The sequence below is a fragment of the Colletotrichum karsti genome (assembly GCF_011947395.1).
Source record: "Colletotrichum karsti strain CkLH20 chromosome Unknown Scaffold19, whole genome shotgun sequence".
Lineage (NCBI taxonomy): Eukaryota > Fungi > Ascomycota > Sordariomycetes > Glomerellales > Glomerellaceae > Colletotrichum > Colletotrichum karsti.
In genome coordinates, this window is record NW_024065919.1 from 148,777 (window position 1) to 172,660 (window position 23,884).

The 23,884-nt window shown below is 54.2% G+C and overlaps 9 protein-coding genes across 9 annotated transcripts; 6 read left to right on the forward strand and 3 right to left on the reverse strand.

The window, feature by feature from the left end:
* Positions 1-2,362: 2,362 nt before the first annotated feature.
* Positions 2,363-5,218, forward strand: CkaCkLH20_06405 (phosphoenolpyruvate carboxykinase; the record flags this gene model as incomplete). Its single annotated transcript, XM_038889122.1, has 7 exons — positions 2,363-2,427; positions 2,504-2,529; positions 2,614-2,663; positions 2,717-2,758; positions 2,818-2,942; positions 3,041-3,074; positions 3,875-5,218. 7 exons carry the CDS (start codon positions 2,363-2,365, stop codon positions 5,216-5,218), a joined length of 1,686 nt encoding a protein of 561 aa, XP_038745420.1.
* A 1,104-nt stretch (positions 5,219-6,322) lies between these two features.
* Positions 6,323-7,600, forward strand: CkaCkLH20_06406 (uncharacterized protein; the record flags this gene model as incomplete). The annotated part of the gene is made up of 1 exon (XM_038889123.1): positions 6,323-7,600. The coding sequence occupies one exon, from the start codon at positions 6,323-6,325 to the stop codon at positions 7,598-7,600; it is 1,278 nt and encodes a 425-aa protein (XP_038745421.1).
* A 417-nt stretch (positions 7,601-8,017) lies between these two features.
* CkaCkLH20_06407 (uncharacterized protein) lies at positions 8,018-8,963 on the reverse strand (the record flags this gene model as incomplete). The annotated part of the gene is made up of 2 exons (XM_038889124.1): positions 8,018-8,843; positions 8,911-8,963. 2 exons carry the CDS (start codon positions 8,961-8,963, stop codon positions 8,018-8,020), a joined length of 879 nt encoding a protein of 292 aa, XP_038745422.1.
* A 933-nt stretch (positions 8,964-9,896) lies between these two features.
* CkaCkLH20_06408 (cytochrome p450) lies at positions 9,897-11,642 on the forward strand (the record flags this gene model as incomplete). The annotated part of the gene is made up of 4 exons (XM_038889125.1): positions 9,897-9,997; positions 10,101-10,345; positions 10,401-10,630; positions 10,689-11,642. The coding sequence occupies 4 exons, from the start codon at positions 9,897-9,899 to the stop codon at positions 11,640-11,642; spliced, it is 1,530 nt and encodes a 509-aa protein (XP_038745423.1).
* A 656-nt stretch (positions 11,643-12,298) lies between these two features.
* CkaCkLH20_06409 (JmjC domain-containing protein) lies at positions 12,299-13,351 on the reverse strand (the record flags this gene model as incomplete). Its single annotated transcript, XM_038889126.1, has 1 exon — positions 12,299-13,351. One exon carries the CDS (start codon positions 13,349-13,351, stop codon positions 12,299-12,301), a length of 1,053 nt encoding a protein of 350 aa, XP_038745424.1.
* Positions 13,352-14,035: 684 nt separating this feature from the next.
* CkaCkLH20_06410 (casein kinase II regulatory subunit) lies at positions 14,036-15,177 on the forward strand (the record flags this gene model as incomplete). The annotated part of the gene is made up of 2 exons (XM_038889127.1): positions 14,036-14,194; positions 14,305-15,177. 2 exons carry the CDS (start codon positions 14,036-14,038, stop codon positions 15,175-15,177), a joined length of 1,032 nt encoding a protein of 343 aa, XP_038745425.1.
* Positions 15,178-16,886: 1,709 nt separating this feature from the next.
* CkaCkLH20_06411 (uncharacterized protein) lies at positions 16,887-18,867 on the forward strand (the record flags this gene model as incomplete). The annotated part of the gene is made up of 9 exons (XM_038889128.1): positions 16,887-17,030; positions 17,090-17,232; positions 17,283-17,367; positions 17,420-17,480; positions 17,530-17,643; positions 17,744-17,792; positions 17,839-18,018; positions 18,073-18,710; positions 18,764-18,867. The coding sequence occupies 9 exons, from the start codon at positions 16,887-16,889 to the stop codon at positions 18,865-18,867; spliced, it is 1,518 nt and encodes a 505-aa protein (XP_038745426.1).
* An 80-nt stretch (positions 18,868-18,947) lies between these two features.
* On the reverse strand, positions 18,948-19,520 carry CkaCkLH20_06412 (SET domain-containing protein; the record flags this gene model as incomplete). Its single annotated transcript, XM_038889129.1, has 1 exon — positions 18,948-19,520. One exon carries the CDS (start codon positions 19,518-19,520, stop codon positions 18,948-18,950), a length of 573 nt encoding a protein of 190 aa, XP_038745427.1.
* A 1,368-nt stretch (positions 19,521-20,888) lies between these two features.
* On the forward strand, positions 20,889-23,884 carry CkaCkLH20_06413 (uncharacterized protein; the record flags this gene model as incomplete). The annotated part of the gene is made up of 5 exons (XM_038889130.1): positions 20,889-22,003; positions 22,061-22,119; positions 22,190-22,490; positions 22,561-23,129; positions 23,187-23,884. The coding sequence occupies 5 exons, from the start codon at positions 20,889-20,891 to the stop codon at positions 23,882-23,884; spliced, it is 2,742 nt and encodes a 913-aa protein (XP_038745428.1).

A 23,884-nucleotide genomic window follows, 5' to 3' on the forward strand; every position in this document is an offset into this window, starting at 1 on the left:
TCTCGTCCCGGCCGCTTTCTGTGACCGGCACATGGCTGCCGTTCCTCTGGTCTCTTTCGTAAGGTACCTTGATTCTGTCTCTTCTCAGGTTCTCGACATGCGTCAAGCAGAAAAAGCTGAAACGAAGTCCACGAAAAGATTTAGGAACAGCTCGTGACCGAGTCCACAAGGCGGCGGCAATGCAATGCGAGAAACAAAATTCCATGTTCGTTACGAATGGCCGTTTTTCCAACCGCACGCCCCCCCCGAACCCGTAATTGCTTTCGACAGTTCTCGTCCCTATCGGGGCTTCACGGGAGCGAATAGTCATGAAAAAATAGAGAAGGAAAAATCGTTGCTGAAGTCAGCCCCGAATGTTGCAAAAAGATGACGTTCGGGTGCTGTATCAGAGCCGCTTAGCCCCGCCTCAATCCCACCTCCCACCTCCCACGCCCAAAGTAGCCGAGCATTTAGTGCAAGTTACCCCGCGCCCCATGCCCTCCTGGCCAATCATTGGTTGTCTTCATGCGAAGAGGCTTACCTTTACCTGCTCGTTCCGACTTTCTCCGGGCAGAATGGAACAGGCACACAATTCCAACTTCCATCGCCCATTTTCCCTAACGCCTAACGTCTGTCTCAGAGATAGGGGAATTGCGAACGTGACAATCAGTTATATCATCCATCCGTGGGGCCGGCCATGCAGGGGAGGGGGCCAGCCACTTGGCTGAATGTTGATCCATCGCCGTCGTTGCCCTGGGGCTGTTCTCGCTTTGACGAATGTTGTCATTACGTACATGCCTGCTTTTTTACGAGCCCATGTGACTGACAAAATAATAGAAAATGTTAATGAGCATGCCTGGCGTACACCGCTGAATCTCGCGAACAGAGTCACTTGACATGGCACGTTCCTGGGGTAAGAGAAGAGACGAGATTGCTCCCGACGCCGCAACGAGGACGACGCGGGGCATGGGCAAAAAGTGAAGCTCCAAAAGCTCCAAATCTCCAAATCGGCCATGTTGGACTGGACTGGACGTTAGCCAGGATTCGGGAATCCCAAGCCGACGCAACGGGGACGTACGGAGGGCGACCGCAGATTGTGGGGAGATAAGCCCCACTCTTCTCCGCCGTGACACACCCGCATCTGCATCTCCCCCCTCCATCTCCATCCTGAACAGATCAATCACCAATCCTTGGTCTGCCAGCCTGCCTATTGGATATCAGTTATTCTTCCCTTGCAAATACGGTGTACCTCACGCTTTCGCCGGAATTGCAGACTGCTGAGGTAGCCAACGAGACTACACGCAATTATGTCCAGTCCCACTGCGAGGTAACCAACCCTGTACATACGGGACGGAACCTTGGACTTTGAATGCCAACATGGGAAGCATCCAAGTCTATCCAGACCAACTTGCCAACGAATGGAACCTGCTAGCGCCGACTCAGCTACGATTTGCTCCGGTCCCCCGCGACAACATGGCCCGAAAAAAACACGAATGACAGGGTCGGGCCTCGTTATCTTGGGACGATGAGGCAATCCAAGATACTCTGCACCTCACTCAAGTCACTTACTACGGCAGATGTACCACTTCCACTTTGGGGTCTGCACCGCCCACGTCCACATGTCCCGTTCTCCAAACTCGAACTTACACCTATTCGTACACCCTCTCTCGTCACCCCTACCCCCCTCCATTATTCACACATCCCCTTACCCTACCCCGTTCTCTCCCTATTCCTCCTCTATCCCGAACCCGGACAAGGGTCTTTAGACAGTTCTCCCCTTCAACTCACCCGAGATAATATCGTGAAGCGCGCAGCGACGGCAAACCAACCAGTGGCATCACCGCCCTCGCCCCCGCGACTCCACAAGCCGCGCCCGTTCATATAAGTGGGCGACCCCGTTCTGGCCCTTCTATCCTCGGTTCCGGTCAGAGCAAGCCACGAAGCAGCCTTGTCTACTGACTACCTACCCCAAGTGGATCTGATTCCTTCTCGATCCCTGAAAGCGGACGAGAACACAAGCCTCCAAGCCTTTTCCAAGCCTTCAACACCCGATCTCTTTCACTCCTCAGAATCTTTTATAACCATGAAGGATCCCGTCCAGAGAAGCTCCTCTCCCTACATTGATCCATCAGTAAAGGGCCCCAAGTCACAGATTCTCGCAGAAGGATACCAGGCAGATTTACGCAAAAGTTCGTCCTCACTTTCCCCGTCTCCGCCTCGTCGCGGCACATCGTCACATCTCCCACCCTCCCCCCAAGGAATCAACCCGATTTCTTCCACTTAGACGCAAACTCTGTTTTGCGTCTTGACCCTCTATCCATTGATATAACACGCGACCACCGCCCAGTCGTTGCTCGTTATTCTCAGACCTTCAGCCGCTAACATGTCGAACGTCACAGTGATTGTCAGCAACGTCAACAAGACCCCTCTCCACCCCAGTGGTGTTGCGTATGTATTCCCAAGGCTCAAAATGGTAGCAGGCAACTGCCAAGAAAAGATTCCAGCTAACATGATGGGAATCCAGTCCTCACCACGAGCACACTGAGCTCGGTATGAACAGCCTCCCCTCACGAGCCGATCCTCTGCAACGGTATATCATCACGCAAAGTGAACATGTCTGACATATTGGAACAGAGGAGGAGCTCCACGAGACCGCCCACATTGACTACGACCGCGTCGCCATTGTAAGACGATTAACACCGAATTCGTTGAAGAAGCCACTGACCCGGCAACTCAGATTCCTAACCCCTCCGTTCCCGCTCTGTACGAAGATGCTCTGGTAAGCACATGTCATAGACATTCCAATGCCCGGGCGGCTTGACTAACAAAGAATCACAGGTGTACGAGACTGGTTCCGCCATCACGTCAAGTGGTGCGCTCACAGCCTACTCCGGAAAGAAGACTGGTCGCTCGCCTCTCGACAAGCGAATTGTCGAGGAGGACAGCTCCAAGGACAACATCTGGTAAGTGTGTCGTGTGCAATGACGAGTCGGTGCGCAGCAGCATTACAGCTGGCGCTGACCATTGAATGCGTAACTATTTGCTAACAATGCATTTCCAGGTGGGGTCCCGTCAATAAGCCCATGTCACCCGAGGTAAGAGAAACTCCAAATCGAGTCATGGTGCAGCCGCAAGCTCCCAAGCTGCGAATGCGCTTCCCGTCGGCATTCTTTGTTCTGCCCTCAGCCCAGCCAAGCCCAGTCCGACCAGCCTAGCCCATTTCGCACAGCACCGCATTCCAAAAGACACAGACAACACGCATGCGCCTTTCGCCTTTCGCCGAAGCAGATGGGGCATTGGAACACACATACACGCGAGCATGTCACACGACCATCCGTCGTTCGCAATAAGGCATGACGGGTTGACTTTGTCTTTCAGTCTGCAACTTGGTCCAATTCCGAGTCAGACTGGAGCGGGTTGCCGAAGTATTTGTGGACGACGGATACGTCATGTTTCAGATCGACGCTGCACCTGGCAGCCGTGTTTCCACTTCCCTTGGTCCATCTGCGGAAAGCAAAGGTGAAGCGAACGCGCATTGGCACGTGTGGTGGAGGGGTATCATCGAGATTGCTTTACCTCCGTCCGATGTGGCCCTGGTTTGTTCGAAGTGCTGGATCTGGTCGAGTCGGGCGTGCGGTTTGCGACTCCGTGTCGTCATAGGCTGGGCTGCCCCTCATCGTTCCCCTTTTTCCCAAGAAAAAAAAACGAGCCTGCCGGCCCCGCATCTGTCGATGCAAGCCGAGCTGCGCTAAACTCTACCGACCCCCCCTGTCCACCTTCCCCCGCAATGCCGCATCCGCATCCGCGTTCCACCTTCCTGCTTTTCCCGGTGCTGGACCCACATCCGCACCCGGTTCACCATTCACAGAATGACCGCTGACATGTGAGATTCTAGGTCTGGAAGATCAACCGCGAGCGTGCCATCGACTACCTGAACACGAGGAATCGCATCTACGTCGTCGACGGTTACGCCGGCTGGGACGAGAAGTACCGCATCCGCGTCCGTGTCATCTGCGCCCGCGCCTACCATGCCCTGTTCATGAGGAACATGCTTATCCGCCCTCCTCGTGAGGAGCTGGAGCACTTCCACCCCGACTACACCATCTACAATGCCGGTTCTTTCCCCGCCAACAGATACACCGAGGGTATGACCTCCGGCACCTCGGTTGCCATCAACTTCGCCGAGAAGGAGATGGTCATCCTCGGTACCGAGTACGCCGGTGAGATGAAGAAGGGTGTCTTCACCGTTCTCTTCTACGAGATGCCTATCAAGCACAACGTCCTCACCCTCCACTCCTCCGCCAACGAGGGTAAGAACGGCGATGTCACCCTCTTCTTCGGTCTGTCTGGTACCGGCAAGACCACCCTGTCTGCCGACCCTCAGCGTGCCCTGATCGGTGACGACGAGCACTGCTGGAGTGACCGCGGTGTCTTCAACATCGAGGGCGGTTGCTACGCCAAGACCATCGGTCTGTCCGCCGAGAAGGAGCCCGATATTTTCGGCGCCATCCGCTTCGGCTCCGTCCTCGAGAACGTCGTCTTCGACCCCGAGACCCGTGTTGTCGACTACGATGACTGCACCCTCACCGAGAACACTCGCTGCGCCTACCCCATTGAGTTCATCAACAACGCCAAGATCCCCTGCAAGTCCGACTCGCACCCCTCCAACATCGTCCTCCTCACCTGCGATGCCCGCGGTGTCCTGCCGCCCATCTCCAAGTTGGACAGCGCCCAGACCATGTTCCACTTCATCTCCGGTTACACCTCCAAGATGGCCGGTACTGAGGACGGCGTCACCGAGCCCCAGGCCACCTTCTCTTCTTGCTTCGCTCAGCCCTTCCTGGCTCTGCACCCCATGAAGTACGCCAAGATGCTCGCGGACAAGATCGAGCACCACAAGGCCAACGCCTGGCTCCTCAACACCGGTTGGGTCGGTGCTGGTGCCGCCCAGGGCGGCAAGCGCTGCCCCCTCAAGTACACCCGCGCCATCCTCGACGCCATCCACTCCGGCGAGCTCGCCAACGTCGAGTACGAGGTCTACGACACCTTCAACCTCAACGTCCCCAAGACCTGCCCCGGCGTCCCCTCCGAGCTCCTCAACCCCAAGGCCGCCTGGACCGCCGGCGAGGACAGCTTCAAGACCGAGGTCAAGAAGCTCGGTGTCCTCTTCAACGAGAACTTCAAGAAGTACGCCAGCGAAGCGACCGAGGACGTCGTCAAGGCCGGCCCCGTCGTTTAAAGCGCAAGCATGCAAGAGGTACAGCGTTGCTTTTTATCAAAGGGTGTTTTTTTGACATGAGATGGGCCACGAGCACTGTTTTCTTTTAATCATCATGGGTTCCGGGAAATTGGGATGTCGATGACGAGCTCTCGACACATTCACGACGCCGCTAATGGGAATTGCGGCTATGGGGTTTTTTGCTGTAAAAAACAGGAGTCATTATCTGTTCTGGGCTTCATTGGATAGATCTGAGAATGAAAGCAATCTTGAAGCAACCTCTACGTTTTGTGAACAGTGATGTTATTTGTGTGTCTGCGAGTTACAAGCATACTTCGGTATGACATTGCTTAATGAGTTGCGGACGGAAGAGAGCCTATGTTTCGAGGTCCACTTCTCAAAATTTCAGAAGGCGTTCTCAACGTATATGTAATTTCCCTGGTGTCTGTTCCATTAATAGTAAGATGTTGCCTTTCTTAGTGTATTAAATTTATCAAGGTGTTCCAAATATCGCTAGCAAGCTCTTTATAACGGGTTGAAACGCAACTGCGGTACGCTTAGCTTGAGCCTATGAATGATTACAACTTGATTCCTCGTTGCAGCATGAGAATTCCGAGCCCCTACCATGGGTAGTTTGCAGTGCTATGCCATGCCAGGTGGGAACGAACCAGAGCATGGGTGAGACGCAATATAGGGGAAAGGAAAGATGGATATTTGGAAAGAAGAAAAGCTGCGGTCCCTTCTTTCTTCAAACAACTTAACTTACCCATTATTCATAGGCAAGGGCGCCGATGGCTCTTATCTCTTGTGTTTACCTTGAACATGATGTCTTGGGTTACTGGATATGATCATTCTGGACCTGGAAAGAACGATTTGATCTTCAATTTAAGCTCACTTTTTGAATGCCCCATGGCTACCAGGCCGACGATGAGTCGCTGGCCACGACCAGCAAGGTACTTCGAGAAGCTTAATGGCCTGTTTCTGTCGGCGAAAGGTGGTTGTATAAAAGCACGCAAATTCATCCCCAGCCAAGACACAAATGACATGTTCGTCTTGTACTGCGCAATATACCACAACGAAATATACCACACCAATCTCATGTACTATAATCGAGAGATTCCCATCATGTCGACTATACCGCGCCTACTCGGCCTCCCGCAAGAGGTTCGAGATCATATATGGGATATACTGGGCCACAATGACGATTACACCGCCCTCATACATACCTGTTCCCAGATTCGATCAGAGGTTCTGGACCGCCTGCCGCATCGTCGCCTTCTTTGCCACTGCCACCGGCAAGAACAGCGGATCCCCCATTGGAAGCCCGACTGCCAACGTCTCGTCAACGTCGACAAACTGAGCATCATCGTCGGGCCGGGAGACATCAACAAATCCTACCTGAGAATCGAAGCCGTCTGGAAAGCGCAAGAAGCACCTAATACATTCCGTCTCAGGAAGTCGGTCTGGTCCGTAAGAAACCGGTGGTCTATCTTCGCCAAGGTCCTCAAGTATTACGAGGCTAAGGAAACAGTCGTCGTGTTCGAGGCCCCCCGCAGCAGTTTCCGCTCCGTCGGCCTGCTCATCGCCCTAGCCAAGATGTGCGAAACGATGCCCGTCATCGACCTCCTCGACGGAGAGCTGGGCGACCTCAGTATACATTTCAGCGAAGACGGCCCAGGGACTACGGCCTTCTGGGAGCGTCGTGTGGAGACCGACTACCGTTCAAGTGCGACAAGCAGAGACACTCAACCGCTGTTCTACGAGTGCATGATTATCCCTTTCCTATACGACAATAACAGGGGTCCGTACGACACAAGAATCACTTTTGAACGCCCGCCGGCGAACAAGAGCCTATTGTTGAAGCAGTCTCCGAGACAACCCGGTCTCGAAGAGCTGAATTGGCTTGCTGTAGAGAGCTGGATGGGTCATGAAGAATGGGGCCAGGGACTTGCACGCGCAATTTCGGAAGATTACGTTCTTCAAGGTGGCATCGCCCTGAGATGGAGGCGACGCATGGGATTCGTGTTCTGGAGCGTCAGGGGCTTCCCCGAGCTCATCGATAACGTGTTCGAATTCTATGAGAGGTTGAGATCGATTATCGGGGGCCTCGTCCGCAGCGCCCTTCAATATGACTCTCCGTTTCAAGAGAATCCCACCCGTGAGTTGAAAGACTTACGACGTCGTTTTCGGAAGTCGCCCCGCGGCGAGGAGGCCAAACCGGAGGGTCCAGAAGAACCAGAATATTTTTCTAGGTTCACCCACGTCCTGGAGGAGCACTTTGTCCAGTGGGCTTCGACAACCTCCAAATTCGAATTGTGCGGGTATTGCTGCTATGGAAAGAGGCAAAGCTGGGGGGCCAGGTGCAGGTCTCCCACTCGCTCCGATTCCGGTCATTCCGTGTAGTAGCCAGGGCTTCACTCTCGCGGACGATGAGAGTGATAATGTCCAGTGAAGTAAACCCTTGGTTCGGCCATGTGTCCCTACCTGGGATAGCTAAATACCAGTCGAGCATTTGACGGACGCAGAACACGAGGTCCCTGGAAGAAAGGAAAAGACTCTACCGGTGAGCACGTTAATTTATGAACAGCCATTCAGAGCATTGCCTACTTGCCTTTTTGGAACTCTCCAAGTCACTAGTGCAATGATAGAGTGACTATTCATTGGTTCTTCTCCATGTCTCATTCATAAAGTACATTGCCGCGAATGGCTGTAGTTCAAATCACATGCACCACCATTCCTTCGTGTAGATCTCCCGAATCCCACATGCGTACTTCCCTGTCGTCTTGTAATCATATTTCTGTCCCTGCCCCCCTTCTTTCTTCACCAGTCTCTGGAGGAAATTTTCTCTGCCACAATCCAACTCATGTACCCGAGGCCAGGCATGTGCGCGTCCTTACCGCTCTTGATCTCCCAGCCATCCGTCCGCGCACCACACGACTTCATCAATGCCTCGACCTCGTCAGGCGTCCTCGTCCTCAGCGCCGAGATGTACCCGTCGAAGACGAGGACAAAGGGCAGGATGGGAATCAGGTAGGTGAAGATGAGGACCGAAAACGACCCCAGCCTCCAGGCGTGATAAGGGGCCAGCAGGAACACCCCGAGACCGAGAATGGCGGGCAAGACGATGGAGTTCCAGTCGCGTCCCTGCAGCTCGAAGATGGCGAAGCCGTCGGACGTCTCGAGGGTGTTCTTCAAGATGGCCTTGGCCAGGGGGTCGTCAAAGTGGTGGAAGGCGAGGTTGAAGAGCCGGAAGATCTTCTTGTCCTTGCCGCGGTAGCCCGCCAGCAGGTCGAGGGGCGCGTTGGCGGCGTCGACGCTCTTGGGCTCGTAGCCGATGTGCTCGCTCTTGGCGGCGGCGCGGGCCCAGCTCTCCGTGTTGGGCCACAGGTCGGTGAGGACGAAGTCGACGTTGGGCTGCTTCTTGGCGGTCAGGTGGCGGTTCACGGCGCGCTCGATGGCCGGGGTGGGACCGCCGGAGCCGGCGCAGAAGTCGATGAAGGTGTACGAGGGCAGGCGGGGGCCGAGGATGCGTTGCAGGACTTGGGCGGCCAGGTTTGCGGGAGAGGCGGTTTGGAGGATGGGGAACTTGTTCACCCATGTTGCGTGAAGGGCTTCTTGAACCTGCCCGCGGATCAACGAGGGAAACCTGGAGAGCTTGTCAGAAATTGTGCAATTGGTGAGGTTTGGAGGTCTTTGGAGGATGGAGTGTATACCATGGCTGGTCGTCAATCTCGAAGAGGTGGAATCGCGGGACGAGAGGCGCCATCGTGATGACGTCGCTGTGTGATTCTTTGGTGTTGAGCTGCCTCGTCGATGAGGATGCTAGTGTGTAGAATGGCAGATACGTGTGGCAGATACGTGAGACTATAACTTCAGGTTCGCGATGGGAGAGTTTCGGCAAAAAGTGTATGTATCGTGACATGTGATGCTTCGGTATGTGGTGTCAACTCCCGTGGTTATAGATTGGACGACTTGTTTCTTGGTTCTTGGTTCTTGTTGAGGAGGAAGCAAAAGCAAGTGTTGGGTCCCTTGCATCGTACTGTCGGTGTCGCGCCGAAGCTCCAGCGGGAACGGGTAGCTATCGAGCCCAGACAGGGACAGCTCCAGGACAGGGATTGGGGCCCCCTGAAGTGGCTCTCGTTTGCTGGAACGACAGACCTGTGACACACACAGTTCGCCAAAAGATGGGAGCTGTGAGGTGGCCGGGCCGGTAGCCCCCTGCTGGTATCCAATGCCTCATACCTGTGCGGGTGGTGTGGCCACTGAGGAGAGTTGGGGAAGAAGCTCCCCACTAACAGACGTTGTGAGGTGTGTCCCGGAGCTGCAAGATACTGGACCCCGCCAGCAGTAAACATCAATTGCCCCGATCTGACTGGACGGTGCCGGTCGGCGAGATTCTGACCTCCGGAACCTTGAAATTGGATCATGACATGCCAATCTAGGCATTGTGCTAAGAATCCACCCTCAATAATCTATCCGTTGACCCTGGCTCAGTTTGATTCCCTCACAGCACCAAGCGAATGCGAAAGATACGCCACCTCCGTACGACCGACTTCCTCTGATGCTTCACTCAGTCCACGCAATCATTCAACATCTTGTGGAGAATCCATCTCAGTGACGAGCCCAACATCACCAAGCGGGCGGAGAGAGGCCATTCCTCCTCATAACCTCAGCTACAAGGTGGAAGACGGACTGCAGCATGGGTCTTGTCAACATCCCAACAATTATCGTGGCCGGCGTCGCCAGCGTTTTATTATATGCCATCTTCGGCCAGCCGAAGCTGAGAAGGAACGGCATCCCGTTGAGGCAAGTCATGAACCAAACCCTAAGACCCAAGGTTTCCCGCGGATGGGACGGAGGATCATTGGCATCCGACTGCCTGCTGACGTCCGTGATCGTCAAGGCGTCCGCCGAATACCCTGCCGTTAGCCGGCAATGGGATCATCTTCCTCAGAGACCGCCAGAAGCTCTTTGAGTGGTTCACCAAGTGTGAACAACTCTATGGCTACGAGACGCTGCAGATATCAGTCCCGAGTCTGCCTCCTGGTGTAATCATCAGTGACCCCAAGAATCTTGAATACGTATTCAAGCACGAGGGCATCTTTGCCAAGGGCGAGTTTTTCAAAGGACGGTCCAGGGACTTATTTGGTTTGCAATTTGTCTCCATCCACCTCGTGTCTGATCTTTACTTACTTCGACACAGGCAATGGCATCATCAACGTCGATGGTGAGCTTTGGAAGGTCCAGAGGAAGGCTGGGTTAAACTTCCTCAACACTTCAAATCTGCGGGTTCTCACCGACGTTGCTTTGCCTCAGTATTTATCCCAAAGCGTGACCTTTTTGAACAGCACGGCTGCTAGTGGTGAGGCGATTGATTTGCAAGGCGTTTTCCACGAGATCACCACTCAGCTCATGGGCAAGATGGCTTACAATGTGCGTGTGTTTGGCAAGGCGCGACCTAAGCCCGAACACGTTACTGACTTGGATCTAGATGGAAATGCACGCCGCAGATGAGTTTGGTATGGCATTTGACTTCGCATCTGGCGCAACCGCAGAGAGGTTCCAAAACCCACTTTGGTTCATCACCGAACTTGTCACCGGTACGCGGCTGCGGAAGTCCATCTCCCTGGTCAAGTCCTTCGGCCAGAGAATCGTCTCAAGCGCAACCAAGGACAGAAAGACGCGAACCGGGAAGCCAGCGAGCAGTACAACACCGAAAGACGAGGCTAGTGAAAGGCTCGATGATATCTCGGGGAGTCTGGTGCAATCATTGCTGGATGCGATCGGAGATGAACAGCTCGTCGCGGACGCGGCGCTCAACTACCTCTCGGCGGGCAGAGATACCACTGCTCAAGCCCTCACCTGGACCTTCTACCTCTTGATGCAGCACCCTGATGTGGTTATCCAGATCCGAGATGAGGTGGACCGAGTCACGGCGGATAGTGACGAGACCCTCGAGAAGACCATTTCCGAGCAGTGCAACCCGACGACGACGCCGTATACCTTCGCCGTCTTCTGCGAGGCCCTGCGCATCTTCCCGCCGATACCGTTCGAGATCAAGCAAGCCGTCCAGGCGACCACGCTGCCGGACGGCACTTTTCTCCCCCAGGACTCCGTCGTCGTATGGTGTAACTGGGCGATGAATCGATCTCGGATCACCTGGGGCCAGGATGCCGACCAGTTCCGTCCCGACAGGTGGATCGTCGATGGCAAGGTGGTCAACAAGAGCACGTCGGAATTCCCTGTGTTCAATGGAGGGCCGAGAACGTGTCTGGGCAAGAAGATGGCCGAGGTCATTGCCGTCCAGGTCATCGCCACCGTCACGGCCCTATTCGACTGTGTGAGGGTCGATGACGCCGAACGAGTCAGCAAGAGTAGCCTCACCCTACCGATGAAGGACGGGATGCCGTGTATGGTTCGCGCCAGGCAGGGGGCGACGAGATAATCCACGCTGTTCATCGACAACGATTCCTCCGACCTGTGACTGCGTTAGTGACTCCTCGGTGCAGCTGATATCCTGCGCCGCATGGCTCATAGTCCGGCAAAGCGTGTCACCCGTTGAGCCATTGTTCAACAGGTTGAAAAGTCTTCCGGGTCACGCGCCGGCAGAATCAGAACTCGCCAGGAACAAAAAATCATGAACGATGCGAAAAGCAAAAAGAATTGATAGCACAACCTGGTTTCGATCCAGGGACCTCTGGGTTATGAGCCCAGCGCTCTACCCCTGAGCTATTGTGCTTACTTAGTGGGTCTGTTTGATGGATGTTACCGCACGAAAATGACGTAGAAGAAGCCTTGAAATTGTGGGACGGATTGCTTCGCCTTAGAGGGCTAAGGTACCTACCACTTCACTAGAAATGTCAGCTGCAGAGTATAGAATAATTACGCCATGCCAAACAACCTTTTCCAGTGCCTACCTTGTTTTCTAGTAGTCTAAAATATTTTAATCATTGCTCTTATAGTCGCCAATCTTGGGTTGCGAGGGTATTCGACTTCCAGGACTACCGAAAGAAACCGCCGAAATCATTGGCAGAACATTGTGGTTTTTGTTTACAGATTTACAGATATCCCGATGTGCCACGAATCAAAACGTAACCCGCCTCATCGGAACCACCAGTTCACAGAAGCATTGAGTCGGCCGTCGTGATGTCCACTCTTCACGCTGTGCCACCATCCATTTGGGATGAAAAGAGTATCACCGGGGTCTAGTCTTGCTTCTACTATGTCTTCGGGGCCTTCCATGCCCCAAACAGCAGTATTGAGAACAACCCTCTCACGGCCCTCCATCATATCAGACGTCCTGATGCGGCTGTTCCCTGATTGATGAATCTGCATCTGGACTCGTCGATACAAGCGATCCCCCGATGATGGCGGAAGCAGTCTGACGATTTTGTGGCCGACAAGCTGGCAGAAAAGGTTGGGATTGGGGTCGCGATGTAAAGGGGTGTAAGTTGGTTCGAGCCCGAGCCATATGCTTGAGTTGTACACATCGCCCTTGCCCACCTCTCTCACGATACGAGGCACAGGAAGATCTTCCTGGAGTTCTTGAGGGAGATCTGGTAGTTGAGCCTGAGCTATGTAGAGTTGCTTCAGCTTCTTGTCGTGCAGCTTATTGAACTCTGCTGCCTTCAGAAGTAGCAGAAGCGGCGCGCTGAAGGATGAAAACCTGGGCTCGGAGGCGTCTGGGTGAGATGCCGCGTGCACGATGCCCGCCAAGACTGCGCCGAGGGGATCGGAACTTGAGGCGAGCCAGGTGAGAAATTGGCTGGTGGTGTCTACAACTAAGCCCGTGTCCTCGGATAGTTGAGGACTCATCAACTCAAAGGAAAACATGTGGTGGGAAAATTGGTCCATGTAAGGTGTGAAGGAAATGGAGGACTGCTGCTGCGAGGACGGCGACTGAATCGCTTCATCTTGATTGAACCATTTGGTAGACGCCGGGAGTGGTCTGTGGTTGCGCGATTCCGGAGGCTGCTTGAATACTTGAGGATGACCGACTTTGAAGGCCGAGTGTCTGAAATTCTCGATATCCACAGAGTCGAAGTGAGATTCAACGGCGTTGACCTGCTTGATGGCTGAAAAGTATCTAGGTTGAGGTGGACTTGCTGGTCTGAGCTTGGGTCGCAAACCCAACAGGCGCAATCGCTGTCGCATTGATGGTGTGTTGCCGAATCTTGTGAACGGGAGAGTTCGAAGTAAGTAAGATGTGAGAAAGTCGCATTTCGTTGTCAATTCCAGAAATCAGTAATTGGCATCACGTGGTTTTTTTGAAGATGATGCTCCTCGGTGAGCTCACCTACCACCCCTGCCTTACGTCGGTGAGGTCCGCGGAACAAACGTTGAACCGCCCACCGAGCGCCTGTCACGCACGGACCATGTCAATGATTGGACGCAATCTCCTTCTCTAAGCGGGCTGGGCGGCGTCGTGAGGCACCACCGTCCACAGCCCACCCACCAAGTTCAGCAAAAGCTGAGAGGCTTCCCCCAAAATACAACCTCGTTCGCCCTGACCGAAATCCAGGCCGAAAAGTATATCCCAACACAACCTTGCTACGCGCGGAACGTCTGATCTCTCGCGAAAATCAACATCCGTCCACGATACATCTCCATCGACCTTGCTCTGCTTTGCGCTCGATATGCGCCGCGTCTGACCTTTGACGCCAACCTACCCCGCCATCTTCGCGCCGCAACTGCCAGGATACCAAGATATCCAACCCGTACGGACAGTAGCGACCTCGATCCCTTCCGACGGATATCGCGCGAGCTAGGCCCGCGCAACACCTCCCTTGCTCTACCCGACACCCCGTCAATACCACCACCTTGGATTACCTCGACGAAATGTCCACCTCTTCGGGGGCCCCGGAGTCTTGGATATCTTCCTTCTGCTCTTTACTCGGCCACGAGTACTTTGCTGAAGTCTCGGAGGAGTTCATCGAAGATGACTTCAACCTGACGGGCCTGCAAAACCAAGTTGCCATGTACAAGGAGGCGCTTGAGGTACGAATCCGAGTCCCCCCTATCGTCTTTTTTGCTTTTCCCAATTGCGTCACTTCTCTCCCCAATGCCCCAGCCTCGTGACGTGTCAATGCTAAATGTTCCTGGCGCAGATGATCCTCGACGTAGAACCCGAGGAGGACGAAGACGAGGAGGAGGAGGAAGAGGAAGACGAGGAAGAAAATGATTCGGGAGATCAAGATCGGCTTGGGCCTAGGCACGACCGAAGGCAACACAGCCGGATGGCGAGCGACCTTAGCGTGATTGAGTCTTCATCCGAGATGCTCTACGGCTTAATTCACCAGCGCTTCATCTGCTCCAGGGCCGGAATTCAGCAAATGAGCGAGAAGTACGAATTGGGACACTTCGGCTGCTGCCCCCGCACGAACTGCGACCAAGCGAGGACACTTCCCGTTGGCTTGTCCGACATACCTGGCGAGGATACTGTCAAGCTCTTCTGTCCTGCTTGCCTTGACGTCTACGTCCCCCCCAACAGCCGGTTCCAGACCGTCGACGGTGCTTTCTTCGGCCGTACTTTTGGCTCCCTCTTCCTCCTTACGTTTCCGGAGTACGACTTGACCAAGCGTGGTGCCGATGTCCTGAGCAGCGGTGGCGCACGCATCAACGACGACCTGCTCGAACAGATCAACGGCATGTACTCCAAGAACATTGGGCCGGGACTGGGTGCGGGCCGGATATACGAACCCAGGATTTACGGCTTCCGCGTCTCGGAAATCGCCAAGTCGGGCCCTCGTATGCAGTGGCTCAGGGACAGACCGGATGACATGACGGAGCTGGATGAGGCGCGGATTTACGCAGAGGAGCACCCTGATTCTGAAGAGGAGGATGAGAGCATGGGTCGCAATGGTAGGCCAGCTCCTCGACGCCGCGCACCTCGTGGCAACGCACGCCTTCGCCAGCAGCGGCAAGCCCAGAACGGAAGCCCAATGAACGTTGAGACGAACGGTGCCGAGTCTGAGCTCTGAAGAAACACATCGTCTGGAGATGTTCTCTTCGAGTAAGCCGTATGGCTTGTGTGGACTACCAGCACGGCAGCGATAAAGATCACGTCGCGCCAGCTGCAAGGTCCAGGAGAAGTAGGAAGACAGTGGAGTTCGAGGTGCAACGTTCAAGATGGATGCCCTGCATAAGGTAGAAGGCGTTTGGAGGCAGTTCCCAGCTTCACCTCTTCAAGAAAGGGGCATGGCGTTTGCTGAGGGAGGTGCATAACGGAAGCAAAGATTTTTCACGCCGTCAACGAACTCGAAATTCGATTCTCTTTGCAGGCAACAGCGTCTGTTGTATAGGCTTAATGCGACGGCCGCTGCATTTCTGAGCCACGGGAGACAGAATATAGACTGCATGTAATTCGTCGGTCGATTCAAAGACTACCTTCTTGGTTTTGACTTCTTTTGATGAGTGAATGTTGCGTCAGGGGTTGTGGGCCATCTTGTCAGCTTGTCGACTGGTCAAATCTTGCTGATCATATCTTACTCCGATGACAATCTCAACCTCCAGTCGAAGAGCAGGGCCCAGTTGATCTACACGCTGGAAGAATTGCGACCTCGCGGTCCAACGCAGTTGAGTCCCGTTGGCTATTGTAATGCCACGTGAGTACGTTGAGATCGGATCGTCTCCGCGAACAAGCAGGTCACCCAACTCCACCTGTCTCTCCTTCATGCTTACTTGCTTCCAACGTCACACTGAACCAAAGCTGGCAGCCAAGCACACCCCGCACTCGACCGGGATGATCTTCGGTGTCCACTTCCCCGGGGTAGCGGGGGACTGATCTTCTAAAGTAAATCAACCTGAAAGTCCGCGTATCCAAGTGCTCTATTTGATTCTCCGGCATCGGGCACTATGCGGCAGCAAATCAAGGGAACTCAGCCCTGAATCAATCCCGCTTTAAAGAGCTAGGCATTCTAGTACACTATGACAAACCAGGCACCAATACTTCACTAGAGCATACCTTTGAGGTTTGGTTCATCGTTCCAGCCTGAAGAAAGCCAACGACGAGCTTTCAAGATACGAGGCACCGTCACGCAACAAGACGATTGAGTTCGAATTAGAGGCAGCAACTAAACAAGATCTTCGTCCAACCTCATCATGTGTCCCGCAGCAGCTATTTACCCGGTGATGTCACCCCGTACGAGATATGCGGGGTGCTGCATCTGTACAGGGTAAAAGCACTTAGCGTGCCATCTCTCCTCAAGCACCTTGTCTTCAGGGAGAGTTCGGCCCGCGTTTGTATAAGTGCTCAGGATGATCTCGATGATGACCGGGGCAGCAAGAGGAACCCTCGTTTCTTAGTCCTCATAGTAATCGGCAACATGTTGACACACATCACTTATGCCGTGTTGCTACTGGGGTCGCTATCCCCTCTGCTTGTCCTCGCCGAGACATCCAACTCGACCTTTTACAACCCCATCTTACCAGGCTTCCATCCTGATCCGAGTTGCATATTCGCGCCCGAATGGGATGTCACGTTCTTCTGTGCCTCGTCCAGCTTCAACGCTTTCCCGGGCATCCCACTGCATGCAAGCAAAGACTTGCAAAACTGGAAACTAATCGGTTGGTCCTCTATGAACTTAATACGTGAAACCTGGCTTAGACGATGCAGGACATGTTCTCAATCGAAAGGAACAACTTCCCCGGCTTGCTGAGACTAACCGGTCCACAAGGTCTGTGATCTACCATGACGATTCTTGTGCAAGCCAGGCCTGACAGCCGCAGCGGGATCTGGGCGCCAACGCTTCGCTACCATGATAAGACTTTCTGGCTGGTGACGACTCTTGTAGATGACGAAAAGGAAGCGGACGATGCAACCAGATGGGACAATGTAGGTGGTTTTAACACTGACGTCGTGAAATAAGCTCCGCAGGACTGATTTTCACAAAGATCATCTTCAAAAGCAGCAACCCGTACGAAGATAGCTCGTGGTCAAATGCTGTCCATTTCGAGTTCGAAGGCTACGACACGGAACCCTTCTGGGACGATGATGGCAAGGCTTACATCAATGGCGGCCATGCTTGGAAAATTGGGTACCTACTGCGGCTTTCAGTCCAAGAATATTAGTACTGACTTTGGAAAGACCTTGGCTACAACAAGCCGAAGCGAATCTGGAGACTGGAGAAGTCGGAGAATGGAGGACTATTTGGAATGGAACAGGTGGCATGGTAAGTCCCTGACGTGATGATGAGAACCTGTTCGCAATTAAAGTACACCCAGGCGCCGGAAGGGCCTCACCTCTACCGCAAAGATGGGTATTACTACCTGTTGGCTGCTGAAGGTATCTCACCCGGTATTGTTTTGCTTGGGCTAGATACTGACTTGGCAAGGCGGCACTGGGCTTGGGCACATGGTCACGATAGCTCGGTCAAAGAACATCGACGGCCCGTACGACTCGAACCCAGCAAACCCCATTCTGACTAATGCGAATACTACCAACTACTGTAAGCTGATTCTCCTTTATTTCCTCTTTAGTTTCCTGATGCTATGCCACGTCTTCGAGATCAAAGAGCCTCTGCTTGAAACGATACTTACAGTTCCCAGTTCAAACTGTCGGCCACGCAGACCTCTTTCAAGATGGGTCTGGAAATTGGTAGGTGAAACGATAATGCTAGGTATCCATACTCATGAGAAACTAGGTGGAGTGTTGCCCTATCGACACGATCCGGTCCGGAATGGGTCTACTTCCCGATGGTCCGCGAAACAGTCTTGACGGCTGTAACTTGGGAAGAGGGAGAGTGGCCGTACATGACACCCATCCAAGGCAAGATGAGTGGTTGGGAAATGCCAAAGACTAATTTGGATATTGAAGGCCCTGGGTACGCGCATCTTTCCTTACGCCCCTATTCCTCAATACTTACTGATAAAGGCAGACCTTGGACATCGCTGGGTGAAGTTGAGGCAGACAACATCAACTTCGAGCCAAACTCATCGCTACCTGCCCATTTTACTCACTGGCGTTTTCCAATCGAGGGCTCCTACACCATCTCGCCTTCTGAACGGCCCAACAGCTTACGCTTGACGCCGTCAAAGCTCAACTTGACGGCGCTGAACGGCAACTACGCCGGACCTTCCGGACAGACGTTCGTCGGGAGGAGACAGCAGGATACACTCTTCACTTACAGTGTCACAGTTGACTTTTCTCCAACAGCAGAAGAGGAGGAGGCCGGGGTCTCTGTCTTCCTCACTCAAAACCACCATTTTGATCTCGGCGTGGTTTTGCTACCCGCGAACTCGAGTACACAGGCGTTTCCTGGACAGAACCTGACCGAGGTTGGGGACCCTGACAAGCCGACATTGCACTTCAGGTTTCGAGGCGCATCATACATACCCGTACCTGCTGACATCGTGGCTCCGGTGCCGGAAGAATGGGTGGGCGAGCCGTTAAGTCTGGAGGTCAAGGCTGTTAACATGACGCACTATTCGTTCTCGGCTGGTCCTGCTGGTGCGGCGTCGAAGATGAGGACGCTCTTATACGCGTCGAATGACGCTCTTAGTTGGGGGTTTACAGGTGAGTCGAGTGTCGTCAGAAGAAAACGTTTGATAGAGTTGACATCGATCCAGGGGTGTTCCTCGGAGTGTACTGCACGAGCAATGGGGGATCTGGATCGACTCCGGCTTACATCTCGGATTGGAGATATATTCCACAGGGACAGTTTAGAGATTAAACGCCAGAATCTAGTTGGTCATGTTTTGGTATCTCTCAGGTCACGGTCTGGCGATGTTGTTTATCCTCCTCGAAGCAATGCTACTCCTCTGGCTTTCGATGACCCCAAAAACCCTTCCCGTAGCTGACCAAAATCTCCTCCCCCTTGGCAACGCCGCCTTTTCCCCGACCATCCTTCCTCTCCGGCAGCACAAAGACAGCCATGCATCGTTGCCGGAACTTACAGCTCCAAACCTCACGAAACTCAGCGTTGGGCCGCTCCCCTATGCCCCTGTAGTCGTTGATGAATCTCGCCTCGTTGCCGCCCTTGTCCGCATCCACGGCGATCTCGGCGTCCCGGTCGAGCCAGAGATCGTAGTCGGACTTGGAGGGAGAGTCCGGATGTACCGTTCCAAGATACGGTAGGACGAAGGTCCCAGGCTTGAGATGCTTCGCGGCGAAGAGTCCGCACTGGCCCTTTGCCGGATGTTTGTCATCCGTGATGGGTGTGATCTTGACCAGAGGACTCGGTAGTATCGTGTCTTGAGCGGGAATCTCCCGCAGCTCTGGCGTCTTCTGGGCGATTGCGAGCTTTTGTGATGGGCTTAGTAACCGTGAGTGTGACGGCGCCGCGAGGTAAACGAGCCCTGCTGGCCAATTTTTCGGCTGCGCCATGATTGACTTGCGAGTACCTGGACTGCTAGGTGCTTTCAATGTGCTTGGAAGTAGTTCTATGGGACGAGCAGCCAGCCAATGTCAACGACTGGCTCACGGCACTTGCTGGGCGATGCCATCGTGTTCGGACTGCTCGACTTACAGAGGACACTGAGGCTCATTGACCTTCCTGACAAAGATCACAATAAATCGATACCGATATCATGGGAAGTTATGTGATATTCACCCGAAAAGAACCTGGACCTGGCTTATTCCATTCCAAACACCCGTAAAAGAGTTCTCGGCAAGAGCTGGAGTGGATTTGAAGCGAAACATGCAAAGGTGAAAGCACGCATCCCAGAATGGCCCCAGCTTTCGCACCAGCCACATTCCAAACGTTGAGGTCAGGCCGATAAACTCTGCTGACATAATTGGCTGAGAGCACCACCTCGTCCAATTATCGACACCCAAAAAAATTCTTCCGATCAGTCGTGTACCGAACAACCTGGAAGCCCTGACGCCGGTGGCGCCCCACATTGAATCGCCCCGAGACCGTCCAGCGAGGACCAAAGGTCAAAACTCCAGCGTGTCCCCGGATCAATCAACGCCTTTCAAACCTCCATCGGCAGCCTGGTTCTTCCTCCTCCGTCCACCAGATCGCCTGCTAAGCAGATCCATCACGAAGCCCGCGTCGGATTATTTTTTTTGAAGAGAGTCAAGGTCAGTCAGCCAGAATCGTCTACCAACCCCAACGCTCAATTGTACCAAATTGTTGTGAACACGGCACCGCGCCATGGCAATGGGCCTCATCGCTGGTGTCGCAATGTTTCGACAATTTCGACGAGAACCACGCGGACAGATGACCAGCTCTGGAGCTTGAGCTTTGAGCTGCGAGCTGCGAGCTGTTCCGGGCCAGACCGAGCACCGAGGAAGGAGCTTCCATCGAAGCTGATTTTACGCGTTTATGAGCAATGAGCGAAGAAGTCTGTACTAAGATCATGTAGTCCTCCAACAGAAAATTTTCATCAGATTGGCGTCGCCTCAACCTCGAAGAGGACTCGTCATTTTCATCGTGCGACCAACTGCGACGCGTGTGTGTGCATGCGCGAATCCCAGTCGCTCCTCGACGCGACTTTCGACATCACCAGCGGCCTGTCCGAACTCTTTTGATTCCCGTTCGCTCCCAATCGCGAATTGACATCACGCCGCCCTTGCCTTCCTCCCGCCGCGTGCGAAACTTGATCGATTGGATTGCACGACCCAACACTTTGCAGTCTTACATTGTCAGGCGGACGACAGAAAGTCGCGCTGTCGAGGCTGCCTTGTTCTCGCTAGGTGATCGCGCTCCTAGTATCACTTTCGACAATTACCATTGCCGCGCACATCAGCATGGCCGAGATGAAACCGTCGCCTGAAGGCGAGATCGAGGAGCAGAAATTGGAGACGCAGGGCATCCAAGAGGAAACAATGCCAGAGGAAGAGAGGGTGCCAGAGGGTCAAGTGCCGGAGGCACACGAGAACCAAATCCAGGATGGTCAGTTGCAGGATGATCAACTGCAGGATGATCATTTGCAGGATGGCCAGATGCAAGACGGCCAGATTCAAGACGGCCAGATGCAAGACGACCAGATGCAAAATGGCCAGATGCACGATGGCCAGATGCACGAAGCTCAAATGCAAGATGCTCAAATGCAAGATGGCCAGATGCAGGATGATCGGATGCACGATGGCCAGATGCCGGAAGACCAGATACCAGAAGAGTCCATGCCCGACGGAATTCCCAGTTACCCATCTCCTACAGCCGAAGACCAAGATGTTGGCCCATACTACCATTCAGCCCCTCGGGATGACCCTCAACAGGAACACCAACCTCCGCCGACCCCTCAACAGCAACCATCTCACTCTGCTAGCGTCGAGGAGCTGCAACTTGCTGCTCAACTGGGCCAAGACTTGGCGGGAGAGCCGATGATGCATGTCACGGATCCCAACATGAGCGTCGAGGACCCTAGCCTTAGGAGCATCATGCCTCATCCGGAGCAGCCTCCGCCTCCGCCTCCGCCTCAGCACCCCCACCAGCAACAGCAACAACAGCAGCAACCGCAGCAACAGCAGCAACAGCAGCAACAGCAACAGCACCCGCACCAGCATCAGCTCCCGCACCAGCTCCCACACCAGCACCAGCAACCGCAGCAACACCAACATCAACATCAGCCCCCTCCCCGTCCGTATGTCCCCGAGGAGGCTTTACCTGAGTCGGCTCTTCAGCACGTCCCGGTTCCTGTTCCCATGGACCATCACCACCTCTCACAGGCCTATGCTCTTGGAGACAGCACGCCTCCCAGAAAGCGGTCCAAGGTATCCCGCGCCTGCGACGAGTGTCGAAGGAAGAAGGTCAAGTGTGACGCCCAGTCGGACTCTGGAGACAACCCATGCTCCAACTGCAAGCGATCCGGTATTCGCTGCATGTTCAGCCGAGTTCCTCAGAAGCGAGGTCCCAGCAAGGGGTAAGCTCCAAGGCCACGGCTCATTGAAGACTCCACAGCTGACTTGATGAACCCTAGATATATCAAAGAATTGGCCGACAGGATCAACAGTATCGAGGGCAAGCTCGAGATCCAGGGTAAGTTCACACATGATGCGGGCTTGAGGCAGTTGCGGCTTCTCTTACGGGACGTCTCTGACAGACACAGGTCCTGGCGAAGATGCCACGCGAAAGCGACCTTTTTCAAGTATTTCCAGCGCGGACTTGTCCACGCCGGCACCGACCAGGCAAGCCGCCTGGGGTAATGAGCACCGTCCCCTTCAACCCATGGCGACTCCGTCCGACAGATACCAATCATCACCATTCTCCGCCAACGGCTTGGCGCCTCAGCCCATGCCCATTAAGAATGACATGCAGCCGCGGCCCCCGGTGGCCCCGATGGATGGCGCCGTCGCAGATATGCCGGATATTGATCAACCACGCGACGTTGACGATGCCGTGTTCGATGGGTGAGTTCGCGTCGCCATCTGCCAGCGCCGACAGCCAAGTATTAGTAACCTGAACTGACCAATTTTCCAGATACACCAACATCATCCATCCTTACCTTCCCTTCCTGCCAAACAGCAGGGCTTTGATTCAGGACTACCTCGCGGAGTGCCCCGGCCTTCTTCGCGAAGCGTTTGTTGAGGCCCTGTCGGGTACCATGCATTCATTCCCGACCTTCCAGTCAGGAAACCCTGGCGATGTCCGCCTAGCTCACACACTGCTCGTGGAATGGGAGGCCGGTGACTCTGCATCCCGAAGTCCCGCAGCCAACATCGTCTTCCTTCAGACGCTGCTTCTCATGATTATCGAGGCTGACAACCGGGCAACCGGTTCCATTGGTGCCCCTAAAGAATCCATTCTGGGCAGAGCTGTAGCAGGTGCCAATGCCTTGAAGCTGTATCAGTCCAAGTTGGACCCGTCTGAGGGCGATATTAGTTCTGATTCAGAGAGCCAACTTCGCGCTCGAATCTGGTGGTCGCTGGTCATGCTCGATCGGTGGAACGCAGTGGGCTCTGGAGTACCGTCGTTGATCAGGGACGAGAGTGTTGTCATCATGCCTGGATTGCAGGTGGTGGTAGGCGAGGTTCCAATCCTCCTGATAAGTATGTCCACATGAGAACCCAATCCTACATGAATGGAAGACTAACTCTTTTTTCTAGAAGCGTCGAAATTCCTGAGCCGCGCCTCAGTCATGATCACAAACTTCCAAGAACCCTTGCACCCGACCTTTGGAGACCGGATGGTCGGTTCTTTCATGGACGCATGGGTTGAAGATTTCCGCGAGGGCCTACCCTCCCACATCGAGCCAGGCACATACCCCATGGTTCATCTTGTGTACTGGCATTGTCGGCTGCTGGCATATCTTCTCAACCCGTCCTCCAGAGCTACTGATGCCCTGTGGCCCTGCCGTGAGACGATGAGTCTCTTGACAAGCCACTCACAGCTCATTACGCCTCTGCACCACCACTTCATTGTACTCACAGTCCAGACCCTTATTGAACTGGCAAAGGTCGACAAGACAAAGGAGGAGGCAACAAACCTGCTCAGCACCTTCCGAGACTCAACATTGCCAGCTTCGGTGTTTGATGGACTTATCAGGGACAAGGTCGCTGACCACCTGCGTCCGTCGACGAGTGCCGCCGCACCTTTGACGACATCGGCAATGGAGGCTGCGGCCAGCCAGGGCCTCCAGCATCTGGCTGACCTGGCCACTCTCTCATCGGCAGCTGTGGAGAAGGCGGAGGCTATGCCGGCATATCGCACAGCTCCCAACTACGAAGACTTGGGCTTCGATCCCCGGCCTATGCTTCTCACTGGTTACTTCAACGTCGCCCGCGCAACTCAACAGGCAGCGTAG